This window comes from Amphibalanus amphitrite, unplaced genomic scaffold (assembly GCF_019059575.1).
Source record: "Amphibalanus amphitrite isolate SeventyFive unplaced genomic scaffold, NRLGWU_Aamphi_draft 000357F_arrow, whole genome shotgun sequence".
In the NCBI taxonomy this organism is placed as follows: domain Eukaryota; kingdom Metazoa; phylum Arthropoda; class Thecostraca; order Balanomorpha; family Balanidae; genus Amphibalanus; species Amphibalanus amphitrite.
The window spans coordinates 272,041-284,548 of record NW_024881851.1 but is presented as its reverse complement, the minus strand read 5'-3'; the positions used below and the strand labels follow the sequence as shown (position 1 = coordinate 284,548).

The following is a 12,508-nucleotide window of genomic DNA, read 5'->3' as shown; positions in this document are numbered from 1 at the left end:
CGTTGACGTCATGATTAGAGACTACTCGTTGAGTAGTTGCTACCAAATATTTATTTTGGTTTACATATCTGGCGCCATCAATACAAACAAAAAAGTACAAAAAAGTACACACGTAAACAAGAAAACACGCCACGGACACTCACCCCGTGTGTAAAAGAACGCGCATGGTATTTTACACTGAAAAACATAGCAACAACACGGGTAAATATTTCAAAGAATCTCCAAGTCAGCTGCAGAGTGCAGGCACTGCAGGCTGCACCAAAGCAGGGTATATTGAGTGAACCAAAGCGCCATATACCTACTAACTGCGCGCTCTAATTCTGCAACACCGTGTTGCAGAATTGCACAAACCTTCGCTAAATAGGTAAGTCGAATAAAGTCCACTCTGGCGTAAATCCTAAATCCACATTCACTGTATTGCTGGTGTCAGTTGGCAGAGCATCAGGTGTGGAGGCAGAGCCAAATTCCAGTTAGACCCTCGCAACTGCTGTGGCCAGTGACGAGAATGGCACACTTGTTTTGAAGAATGTAGATTCTGATCAAAATTTTGTGTGTAATGGCTAGGTACATATGGCTTATTCACTTCAATCAGTTAAGTTTTGAAGTACGTTTTCTGAAACAGCATCATAAAATCAGCCTAGACAAAGTGTGAAATTTGCAATGCTTTGTCCCCATGTGTGCAATTAATGTCTTAGTTTCCCTGCGGTCGCTCCCGAGACCCGAGTGACCGCAGAGACACAGGAAGAGCCACGTGCTAACCAGAATGCTGCTCTTGCCTGATTGGCTGCCAGCTAAGCTCCACCTTTTTGCCACTAAGGCCACAGGCGCAGACAGTTGAACAGGGCCCTGGAGTCGCTTTGTCAGTCTCGTTACCTGGAATTGGCCTGATAGGATGGTAGAAAAGAAGAAGAAAGACTGCCATCAAAAGAAGTTGGACGCAAGAGCCAAGCTGCTACGCGCTCTAAACCAAAACAACAACAACAGCAACTGATAGGATGGTAGGGGTCTGGGTCTGCGCACAGTGCAACAAGCTTTGCTTAGGGTGGGCTCCGGCTCTGTGACTCTGTCTAAACATTTGATCAATTCTCACCTGGTATTCTCACCTGGTGGGGTTCACCAAGCCTGACAGACCTAATGATGGCCATGGATGGCTAAATTAATTAAAAATACACATCATTTATTTATAATTGGTGCTCTTTCCCTCTCACACCTACCTCCCTCTTGCTTTTTCCATTCCAACTCTTTATGCCATGCTGACTGGTATGCAAGCTGATTTATGGTTTATTCTAATCTAGACCAAGCCTGCCCCGTGGCTCAGTTGGTATAGCCTTAGACTCCCGGTCGGTACCTAGTGGAAGCCCAGGTTCGAGCCACTCCAGCGCTTGATATTTGAAACACCTGACTGGTATTGCCGCAGTCAGTGAGAGCCAGTCGAGGTCAGTTGAGTGGGACAGGCCATGTCCGACTTTGAATAGCATGTTAACCTTCATCCCTCTGGGGGTCCTGGATTTCGATGCGCTGCTGGGGGTGTGTGTTTGAACACCCCTCTTATAACTTCTAACTTCTAACACTCCGGGGTCACGAAGAGACACGCCGTAGGCGGCTTTCGGAAGAGCGTCCAAAAATAAGGAAGAAATAACTGAGGTCATTTATTAGGTCAGGTCACCATAAGTCACTGAAAGTAAAATTTCGCCACTTTCAAGGCCCTGTTGAAGTGTATGTGGCTGCCGCAGCTCCCGCGGTCGGAATGGTGGGGCTTAGCTCATAGCTGGTGGCCAATCAGGCGACACACAGGCGGCTCTTGCCGCCGTCCTGATTGGCCGCTAGCTAATCAGGACGCGGCCTTTTTGACCGCGGGAGTGGCGGCGGTCGCAAAGACTTGAACAGGGCCCAGATCAAACTTCGATAATTTTCGACAAACCGGTGCATAGCTGAGGAACGGATTGAGCTTCAGCGCCGCAGAAAAGCGCATTCGAAAGCTCTTTTTGATGGTCTTTTTTACTTTTTTCAGATTTGACCTAAGGTCAAAGGTTTAGCCTCCAGGGGCAAAAACTGCCAAAATCGACCTTTTTTGCATAAACAGTTTTTCTGCAATAACTTTTGACTCAAAACTTGCACAAGCTTATTTTTTAGCAGCATTGTGTGATGTGTTCCTCTCGTTAAGACGCATCGAATGAACTATAAGTTGACCTCGAAAGGTCAACTTGAAAATTTGACCTTAGGTCAACGTCATGACCTGACTAGAAAAGATCATGTTCAGTCGAATCGATCCGTATCGTCGAGCCGAACCCATTAAGGCATTTTGATCGCCCTAGCGTGACTCTAACAAAAGTTACGAGTTAAAACTGTTAGATACCATTTGTGACCTCATAGGCGCAAAATGACCTCGCAGTCGGCGCGCCCCTAACCCCCTACAAACAAACATTTGTGACCTCAGATGACCTCAGGGACATGACGAGGTGTCACGGGTGCCATTTGCCGGTTCATTGTGTCATGTTTTCTTGTAATTACATGTTTGAAAGTGTTTAGAATGACGTTCGTCCGAAAGTGGCGCCTTTCGATTTTCTCCCATGTGGACCTATAATGGAGAGGTCGCAAAATTGACGTGAGGCCAGTGTTCACGGGCACCGCACACTGCTGCGTGCGGTGTGTGCGGTGCGTCCAGCAGGCGTGGGGGTAGGGGATGGGTAGGCGGTTCTGACGTCACGGCTGCTTGCGGTGGACGGTCCGCTGTGGCCAGTCCCGACCGGCCACAGCGATCGCTGTGTGCGGTGACGGAAGGCTGACGTAGGGAGAGGGACGAAGTGGGCGGAGCTTCCGGCTTCGAGGCTGTGTGCGGTCCGACCGCACACAGGGCCCGTGAGCAGCCCTCAGTTTTACCAACATAAAAATAGCTGCCTGCCGGATTTTTTCCCATAAGACCGCTTCACATACGGAGCATAAACGCGATGGGCACGTAAGGGGATAGGGCTTTACCATTTAAAGGAAATAGTTCACTTTCCTGAAATTTGTATTTTGCTATGGATTTATGTTCTTTTATGCTCAAAATGATCAGAAAATAAAACAAAACGTTTTTGTAAAAAGGATTATTTTCTATATTTTAGTATAAGAAGAACTATATTCTATACAAAATAATGTTTGACGCGGAAGCTTATTACGCGTTTACCAATCATATTGCGTAGGACAAACCCATCGGCTGTAAGCAGCATTCTGATTGGCTGACGATGACGTGACTGCATTCCTCAGCAAGGCACGCATTCCTCTGCAAGGCACTCTTTTCGGAACGAAAAATGGAATATCTTCGTCTAGGGTGATCGTTGGGCCGTAAAAGCTTCTGATTTGTGCTAGTCTCAGCGCAAGCAACAAAACTGCTATTCCAGTTCCAAACCCCATGTTAAAAGTGAACTATTTCCTTTAAGCTCCGTATGTGAAACGGTCTGTAGGCAGAAAATACCGGTAGGCTGCTATTTTTCTGTTGGTAAAACTGACCTCTGACCTTAAGTCAACGATATCAAATTTCCGAGATATACATTTTGTGCATACTGTTTCCCTATCAATTGCTGAAAGTTTCAAAGTGATCAGTCACTCGGTGTACTTTGACAGGCATTGAAGCTACTTATGAGGTGAGGTCATGATGTGACCTGGTGACCTGACCTCGTGTGACCTTGGTCTGAAATTTTCACATAATGTGCAGAAAAGATGTATGATAAGGTGTACCATCCCCCGATCGGACACTAGTGCACTAGTGCAGAATATTAACTGTGACGGTGACGCTGGAATATTTTAGGTAATTACGAGACACGGGATATTCGTACGCGTAAGTCTGTCCTGTCGACATCGTGTCGACATCGAATCGACATTGTGACGACATTTATACGACGTCGAGATTATGTTATATCGACCCCGTCAACATCGAAACAATGTTGTATCAACATCGAGACAATGCTGTATCAACACCGAGGCAATGTTGTACAATGCTGTCCCGTTAATATTGATACGATGGTGAAATTCAGCTTAGTATCAATGTCGAAAGTGGCTAATAGAATGACATCGACACAACATTGTTGTCAATGCTGATGCATCGATACAATAGGTATTGATGTGCCACTAGGGTGATCTGGGCCTGTGCAACAAGTTCTTCGTTGCTAGGTTCCGATGCTGTGAATCCGTCCATTCAAACATTTGAGATGAATTTATAAAAAAGCTTTATGTAAAACTCGATATGGACGGACACGCTCGCACATGCATGAATGTGCACTTGAGGCTCAATGAAGGAGAGGGTGCTTTTCTTGACCCCGCCTGGATGGATAAGATACCGCATATCTTGATAATGGGAGAGCCGCGAACGCTTGAACTGATAACCGAACTTCGCAGCGGGTCAAGGCTGACACTGACTCGGGTTTTACAAGCGCCGCGTTACGTCTAGACGGTATCGTCATACACTCATTGGCAGATGAGAGATAAGCACTCTATCAAGATCACGCGCACCAGTGCTCTAAGATAGCTCGTTTTTAGCTCGGATGGTTTGCAGACGTTCTGGTGTGCTGACTGCCGGTGTTTGAGGTACTGCTTCTTTAGGATACGGCATTAGGTAAGATAACCTCCCATTCCAAAATACTTTCCGTCATTTAAATCGATTCATGTATGTACAGCTTGCTGCTTTATAGCTAGCTTGTTCCACCAGTAACTCATTTTTTTTTTGTACTGTCCACTCTTACATTTGGGGTTTTGAATTTGTCCAATGCGTTTCATTTTTTTCTTCTATTTATTTATTACTCGTCCACGTATTCAGCTTTTGGCTTTTCCAAAAATGCGTTATTGAACGCCATGGGAAAGTAGGTGGAAGAGTACAACACATGCCTACCCCAAAAAATGTGTCTCCAGAGTCCTTGAAATTTTTGTCAGTATTTATTGCGCAATTGAAAACAAAGCTCTAATTAAATATTCAAACACACGCTAAGCTCCATCTTTGCGAGGCAAATAGCACAGTTTCATGACTTTGGGGAGCTCTGAAGGCTTATCACCCAAATGTCCTCGAATCTTTGCCCGGATCTTTTTATATTCGTGACACTGCTCGATCGGTGGGGCTGATTTTTGTCGTCTCACCGGCTGTTATGCTAGAATTTTACTGTTTATGTTGTAAAGATAAATGTTTTTGACGAAAGTACACGGTGGTCGTTTTTGCACGCATGGTTTTGCATCTTTCCCTGCGTATGTCTGATAATGTTATAGCGACCCAGATAAGACAGACCGCCAAAGCGTGATAAGTAATCTCACCGCAATAAAATAAATTATCTCTGCAGCTACGCCCACGGAGTACCTAATTACTTGAAGCCTCCCCAGCTACGCTGATGAGTGATGACTCGTGTGACTTTTCGCGGGTCGCCATTGATTGGTAATGTGTTATATTAATTGAAGTGTTATTGGGTGTGTAGTTTGCATTACGATCGTTTGGTTCTGAGGACGTGTGCGCGTTGCCGGCAGCCGCGCACGGTGCGGCCATGTCGACGGGCGCTGAGGATGCCGAGGTGCGGGTGGAGCCGGTCCCCGAGCCGGACGAGCCCGAGCTGACCGGCTGCGGCGCCTCCATCTGCTGCGACCCGCGCCGGCCCGTCCACCGGTTCATGGTGCTGCCGCTCATCTGCTTCATCGGATTCGGTGAGCGGTGGGCGCTGGCGTCGGCGGCAGGGGGAGGGGGGGAGATCAAGTGGGGAAGGGCCCGCTGAGACAGCGATAGGCGACCGCCGAGACTAAGCAGGGTATGTTTTCATGTTATAAAGCTGCTTTGGTTAGGCGACACGATTGGAAAGGTCAAGTTTTTAGGAAGCAAATCGTTGAACTGGTTTGTAGTCGTTCTGGATGTAAGGTATGTTTCTCGTTTTAAGATGAATGCCCCAACTGCGTCTCGGAAATCTAATTTATCTGTTAAAAATTGTATATACATATTAAATTGAAAAGTTAATGCAACGGCCGACGGCCGTGCTAGAGGACATCGTGCCTCGTGACTGAACAAACAGCCCACAATGACCGCCGTTACAGGCTCGTACTTCTGCTACGATGGCCCCGGCGCCCTTCAGAATGACCTGAAGCGGGACATGGGGATCAACACGTCGCAGTACTCGCAGCTGTACGCCTGGTACTCGTGGCCCAACGTGGTGCTCTCCATGGTCGGCGGATTCCTGATCGATCGGTGAGCGGTGCTCAAGTGCCGGCTTGGATTTGAAGGATAGGCGAGTAGGAGTGCCAGGCAAATGTTTTTGGCGAAGAATTCAGTTATGCGAGGATATGGTTATTTTGGTCATATAAGGACTTTCTAAATACTTAGCTGTTTGACCCTATCGTTGACTTACCTCGCCTTTTCCGGGCTTATAACCGATCCAGCCCTTCGGCCTTCGGTTCGCTATCTTGTGTGCACTGTGCATCCATTTATTCCATACCCCGGTGTCGCCGACCCCCGCACTGACGCCCCGTTTTGTCTCTGTCGGCAGGGTTTTCGGTATTCGTTTCGGCGCCATCGTGTTCTCACTGTTTGTGTGTGTAGGACAGGTGATTTTCGCCCTGGGTGGCATCGTTGACTTGTTCTGGCTGATGGTTGCCGGTCGGTTCGTATTTGGGTACGTAATGCGTTGGAGCGGGAACAATTACACACTTGAGCTTATATTAAATAGCTAGTTGTAGGCAGAACGATACTACGCGTCAAAATAAGTTATATAAATAGCGGAACTCATTTTCTACTGGCTTTTGAATATGATTCAGTCATTTTCATGAATTTGCTGACATGCCGAGGAGGATAGGACCTGGGAAAGGATAAGCTTTAATTTGGAAAGCTTCCATCACTTTACTGTACATTGTGTGTATCGTTGCAGCTCCACGAAGCGGGCGTATGCACAAACGCTGCCTGTCCCACCCACAGTATTGGCGGAGAGAGTTTGTGCGTGGCCGTCAACACGTACGCCGTGCAGTGGTACAAGGGCAAGGAGCTCAACATGGTGCTGGGCCTGACGCTGTCGGTGGCCCGCGCCGGGTCCACCGTCAACTTCAACGTGATGAAGCCGCTGTATGACGCAGTCTCGGAGAACTTCGACGGCTACAAGGCCACGGGCGTCACGCTCATGATCGGTGAGGCCGCTTGTCGATAACACTCCCAACGTTTGCTTCAACGATGACTCTAAACTCTCTGCTCTTCAGGCTACATGAGCATGACTCGTACTCGTCCGCTGTGTAACACCAGCCCGGACTGTGGTGGCTGTCTGTGACTCTGAGTAGGTACCCCTGACCGCTGTCCCGCTCCTCGTTCACCCACAGCCGGCTCGGCCACCGTGCTCTCGCTGGTACTCTCCATCGTCATGTGGTACTTCGACAAGCGCGCCCAGATCATCCTGCGGCGCGACGAGGGTAAGACTGGTGAGGAGGTGCACATCACCGACGTCAAGGACTTCCCCATCAGCTTCTGGATGCTGACCACCATCTGCGTCTTCTACTACTCGGCCATCTTCCCGTTCGTCTCGTTCGGACAGTGAGTTGGCGGGGAAAGAATCATGGCTCGAGTGATCCGCCTGTCGTTTGAAGTGCACTGCTTGTGTCCGCCAGCGTTAGTATTGAACTTTTTATGAAAATGGAAAATTTACCATCGATGGCCTCTAGGTTCCGTGCGAATGACGAAATTCCGTCGATGCCATCTGTTCACAGGGTGTTTTTCATCCGCAAGTTTGAGATGTCACCCGCCGAGGCCAACTCGTGTACGGGTGTGATCTACATCATCTCTCTGGTGGCGTCTCCGATCATCGGGCTGTCGATCGACTTCACCGGCCGCAACATTCTCTGGGTGATGGCGTCCGTGCTGATGACGGTCGGCTGCCACGCGCTCATGGCCTTCAGCTTCGTCAACCCCTGGGTGGCCATGGTGAGTAACGTGTGGGAGAGTAACGAGTCTTAGGCTCTGACAGCCTTGGACTCTGACAGTCTTGTGCAGGGCTCTATGGTCGTCACCGCAGGCAGGGTCCAGCCATGGATTGCTATCTATTTCATAATCCGGCGACAATGATTACAACCATCCTTCCAAATCAGATGGTTTCGTCTTCACTGTCAGCATTTTGGCTGTTTTGTGACAAATATTCACAGGTAATAGTTCACATAGGCTCCTTTACGTTCCACCTGCACAAAAATTAAAAGCCGAAGACAACATCCGGACTGCAGTGGACCGCCTTTTGGCGTTTGAATCACATGTGCTGATTTCCTCATCGCTTGACAACGCGAAATTCATGCCTAGCTTCAGGCATGGTCGTAAAACTAACCCTATCCCCTTCAATTATATTGCGATTTTAAGATTAGCGTGCTTATTTCTGTCCCTTGTATCAGTCAGAATTTAAGGTGATTGCCCCGTTTGCAATCGCTGTACTCAACCAGCACGGTCATTGATAAGCTTTTATCTGGAGGTGAATTACTTACCGGCCTACTGGCAAATCCTAGGTGTGTACTGTGTAATTGGTTCAACAGCTAGCCTTCAGCCAAAGCTCTTGCAAACGATGGAGGAAGATATGTGGCGAAGTATGTCTTAACCCTCGCCGGCACAGGGGGGGGGGGGGGTGATGCAACCCCCCCCCCTAAGGTTTTTCGCGAATAACTCGCGTAAAAAGCGGCTGATCGCGACGAAACTTTCAGTACCCTCGCATTGATCAATTTTACACCTACCCTATGACCCTGACCCCAATGACCTTTGACCTGTGACCTCTTTTCCGAGACCATGTTTGGCCGGAATCGCGATTCGACGTATGTCGGCTAACATTAGCTGCGCGTTTGCAAGCTTTTTGTGGTTTCAAACGTTCAAACATGTGATTTGATATCGCTCCCATACATTAGGGTGGGTGTCAAGGTCACCTGAAGGTCAGGTCAGGTCATTGACCTTTGGTGACCTCGGGTGACCTCGGTTCACTTTTTCGAGTTTTACATGTTTCTACGCTAGTTTTTGGAGCTGAATTCGAATTTGGCAACCATTTGAACATTTACGAAGTAGTTTTGGTGCCTTCGTAACATGTTACGAAGCTGTCAGAGGCGGTTGACACGTTTTACGAATACCCGTCACAACCCCTACCGGTTGACCTGACCTGACCTGACCTGACCTGGTCTAAATGCTTAAAGACATCATCTCTGATCAAAACTAACACGATATTCGTGATCAGTACCCCGGAAAACCACATAACAGCCACAATTTGCGACTTTCTAACAGGTCCCGATTTTCCCGGTTTTCGGGTCATTTACCTGACCTGGAAGGTCACCCGATGACCTAGGACCTTAAAATTGGGTATCATCGGCTTCGTCTCGTGACGGGCAACACGCTCGTTTTTTCCGCGAAGCTCTATCTCGATCAGGGGCCAAACGCGAGGGGGGGTCGTACCACCCCCCCCCCCCCTTGTGCCGTCGAAGGACGCAAAATGGCCTGTGCCGGCGAGGGTTAAGGGACAATGCAATCGCAATATCCTAAGAAAGCGACGTGGATCCTTGGAGCTTTCGTATCTTTCGATAAACCGTCATATTTTATCCTATCCCATCAGGCCGAACAACTAACGACCTGTGTTACCAATGAGGGTCTGCTATATCGTGAATCTGCCTCTAGCCAACTCTTGAGAAGGCCTGACTGAACTTCCACTGGGAGGCTGTTTCTGCTGGGTTGATTTTATGTGCTTGAAGTAGTTGTCATCTAAGTTTGTCGCCGAGTAACTGAGCTGACGTCACCCTCTGACTCGCGCCGCTCTCCTGCCGACAGTCGATCTTGGGCCTGGCCTTCTCCATGCTGGCCTCGGCGCTGTGGCCAATGGTGGCGCTGGTCATACCCGAGCGGCAGTGCGGCACCGCCTACGGCATGTGAGTACCGGCCAGCGACTGAGGGTCGCTGGAGAGACCCACACGCCTATGTGAGGGGCGATGTGCCCAGCGCTGTGCTGTCCTTGTCTTCACTGACCGTCGGTTGTCGATCACGACTCTCCGCGGTGACCGAGCCGTCCGTTCGTTCTCGCCACAGCATGCAGTCGGTGCAGAATCTCGGCCTGGCACTGGTCAACATGCTGGGCGGCACCATCGTGGACAATAGCGGCTACCTGGTGCTGGAGGTGTTCTTCCTCGCCTGCCTCTGTGGTAAGTGCCCAGGGATGGGATTATCGTCGCCGGTGCCAGCATACAATCGGCCATGACAATTCTAATCTATATTATGAATTATCTGTTATAAAAGAAAGGTAACTATGTCGTTTGTGCTACCTTATCAATTCCGTTCCGTGGGTAAAAGTTATAACGTTCACACGGAAAGAGCAGACGATCATTTCATTATCAGTGGGAACATGTTCCGCAATACGCACCGTATTGGTTAGCTAGCAGTGGTCATTCCTGTCATATGAGTGATTCGTCACATTTTTTGACGTGTGTAATGTGTATCTTATGTCTTCTTGGGGTTATTCTTAACGAGTGTCGAAACACCAGAAAATGCCAGAAAATGCAGTTGAGTATGTCGGTGCGCGCAGTGTCGCTAGTGGCCTGCATCGTGATCTGGGTGATGGACGACCTGAAACACGAGGGCTACCTGAACGGCAGCCGCGCCGTCAAACACGCGATCGAGCAGCGCCGCCGTAAGACCCGGGGCACTCCGTCCGTTCGCCGCGGGATACCGTCTGTCTGTCTGTCTGTCCGTACCGCGGGGGTGCCGTCCGCCCAGTGTCTGTACATACCCGCGTCTGTCTGTGCGTCTGTACAGCCACCATGATGGCGGCCATCGTGATACTGGTGCACGACGCGGCGCGCGGCGGCTCGCTCAACATGACGCCCGGGCAGCGACGCCGCTTCGACGCCTGCTCCAAACGGTCAGTGAGACGCACTCGAAAGTCGAACACACGGGCGTCGGACCCATAAACACGACCATTCGTCATAAAAACACGTGCTCGAACACATAAACAAACACACACAGGCACACAGGCACCTGCACAAACACATGCATTATTTTCAGGAAGGGGTGGGTGATGGCGAGATCATTTATCTCAAGTCGTGAAGAAGCGGGTTAATGACTACGAGGCCTTAATTTTTAACGTGTCGAAAGTTACCCACCACATCCAATGTGTGCTCAACCATATTCATATGATGTAGGTATATCGTCGTGTCTGTCGTTCGGATCTGTCCTTCTCGTGGGTCGCTATCGGTGTTATACAACTGAACCGAGTCGGACGCCATAAATGGCGCTCGTTGCCGGGATGTCGGGTCGGTTTCCGTGTATGTATGTGTCGCTGGTCTGGTCGGGAGTCTGTCCCGTGTCCCGTGCCGGTCCGCCGGGATGGCTCACCGGTCGTAGCGTCCGCTCACCCGTGCTGTCGGGACCGGGCTGTTTACAGCGCGCTGACTCGACCCGACGATACGGAGCCGCTGGTGACTGAGGATGACCAGCCCGATCAGCAGTAGCGGTCACAGGTCAGGTCAGGTGCAGAACGGCACACACGGACCTATGGTAAAATGATTGACTCTTGGTAATCGTAGAATCACTGTGACTTCAACTATTCTAAAAGTTTGTGATGATTTGTAACGTAGCATAGCAGTCCCATTTCTGTCTTATTTCGGATGCCTTTGACGTAGCAACTTTCTCATTTCGTCGCTGCGCATTGTTTTCTGATTTCCCCGTCAGTTCATGTCCCTTGTTTCGCTTTGCGCTTGTATCAGTGATTTGACGAGCTGTCCCGACCACCGCAGAGGAGGCGGAGGAGAAGGAGGCTAGAGAAAAGTCGGAGAAACCCGAGAAGTTCGGCGTCGACAACCCAGCGCTGGACACGACCGCGCTGTAGGACGGCGCGGTCCTAAACAACACCCACCGATGAAACCCGGTGCCCAGAGCCGCGGGCCAAACTGCCAGAGTCGGCCGGGACCGGGCGGGAGTCCCGCCTCGCGACACAAGGGTATCTGCTCAACAGGGGGAGTATCTTAGCGGGAGCCCTGTAACTCCCCAGCGTGCCTTGAACAACTATCGAGGGACATCAAAGACATATAAGCGGGATCGAGGCCCTCGTATCAATCCCTGTTATGCTCATGGATGCATATTTTAAACATACACATGTAATCATTGCAATCACATGTACATAATGATTGCATCTTCGTACCTGCTTATCGCATGTGAAATGTGCTCGTAATGCTCGTATTTAATGTATAATGACGCATTTTATTTTCAATGCTAGCGTGTTTTATGCGAATAAAGGCTATGTTGTACTCGGATCATGCATGCGATTCAAACAGTTTTCAGTGATACATGAATTTCCTGTTCAGGTTCTTGGACTGTTCCATTCCATTATACCGATTCAAATTGCCATTTTTATCATGGATGAATTCGCTTCTCCGTCATGGGGATTTGCCCTGATTGTATGTTTTAATAAATTTTACACTAATACACCTTCGTTTTATTTCGAAAGGGTTCTCCAAAGCTCGGAGATCATTTGACAGGTCCGTTATGCACGCCCGTCTCGGTCCAAGCCCTAGGTATTATTGT

At 49.2% G+C, this 12,508-nt stretch overlaps 1 protein-coding gene across 14 annotated transcripts; it reads left to right on the top strand.

The window, feature by feature from the left end:
* Nucleotides 1–80: 80 nt before the first annotated feature.
* LOC122389392 (major facilitator superfamily domain-containing protein 1-like) lies at nt 81–12,409 on the top strand. Of its 14 annotated transcripts, none has more exons than XM_043381340.1 (12): nt 81–201; nt 5,485–5,658; nt 6,040–6,190; nt 6,489–6,614; nt 6,914–7,119; nt 7,306–7,516; nt 7,690–7,903; nt 9,764–9,861; nt 10,019–10,131; nt 10,742–10,847; nt 11,370–11,445; nt 11,722–12,409. In XM_043381340.1, exons 1-11 carry the CDS (start codon nt 165–167, stop codon nt 11,434–11,436), a joined length of 1,503 nt encoding a protein of 500 aa, XP_043237275.1. In that variant the 5' UTR covers nt 81–164; the 3' UTR covers nt 11,437–11,445; nt 11,722–12,409. The 14 variants fall into 14 exon arrangements, with proteins under 14 accessions (XP_043237275.1, XP_043237276.1, XP_043237274.1 ...); XM_043381341.1 differs by having other exon boundaries at nt 82–201; nt 11,370–11,450; XM_043381349.1 differs by having other exon boundaries at nt 85–364.
* Nucleotides 12,410–12,508: the final 99 nt, after the last annotated feature.

Coding starts and splice junctions, on each gene's coding strand:
- LOC122389392 (XM_043381339.1), top strand. CDS start 165: ATGGTATTTTACACTGAAAAACATAGCAACAACACGG. Junction 6,191..6,488: donor GGCGGATTCCTGATCGATCG/GTGAGCGGTGCT, acceptor CTCTGTCGGCAG/GGTTTTCGGTATTCGTTTCG. Junction 7,904..9,763: donor TCAACCCCTGGGTGGCCATG/GTGAGTAACGTG, acceptor TCCTGCCGACAG/TCGATCTTGGGCCTGGCCTT.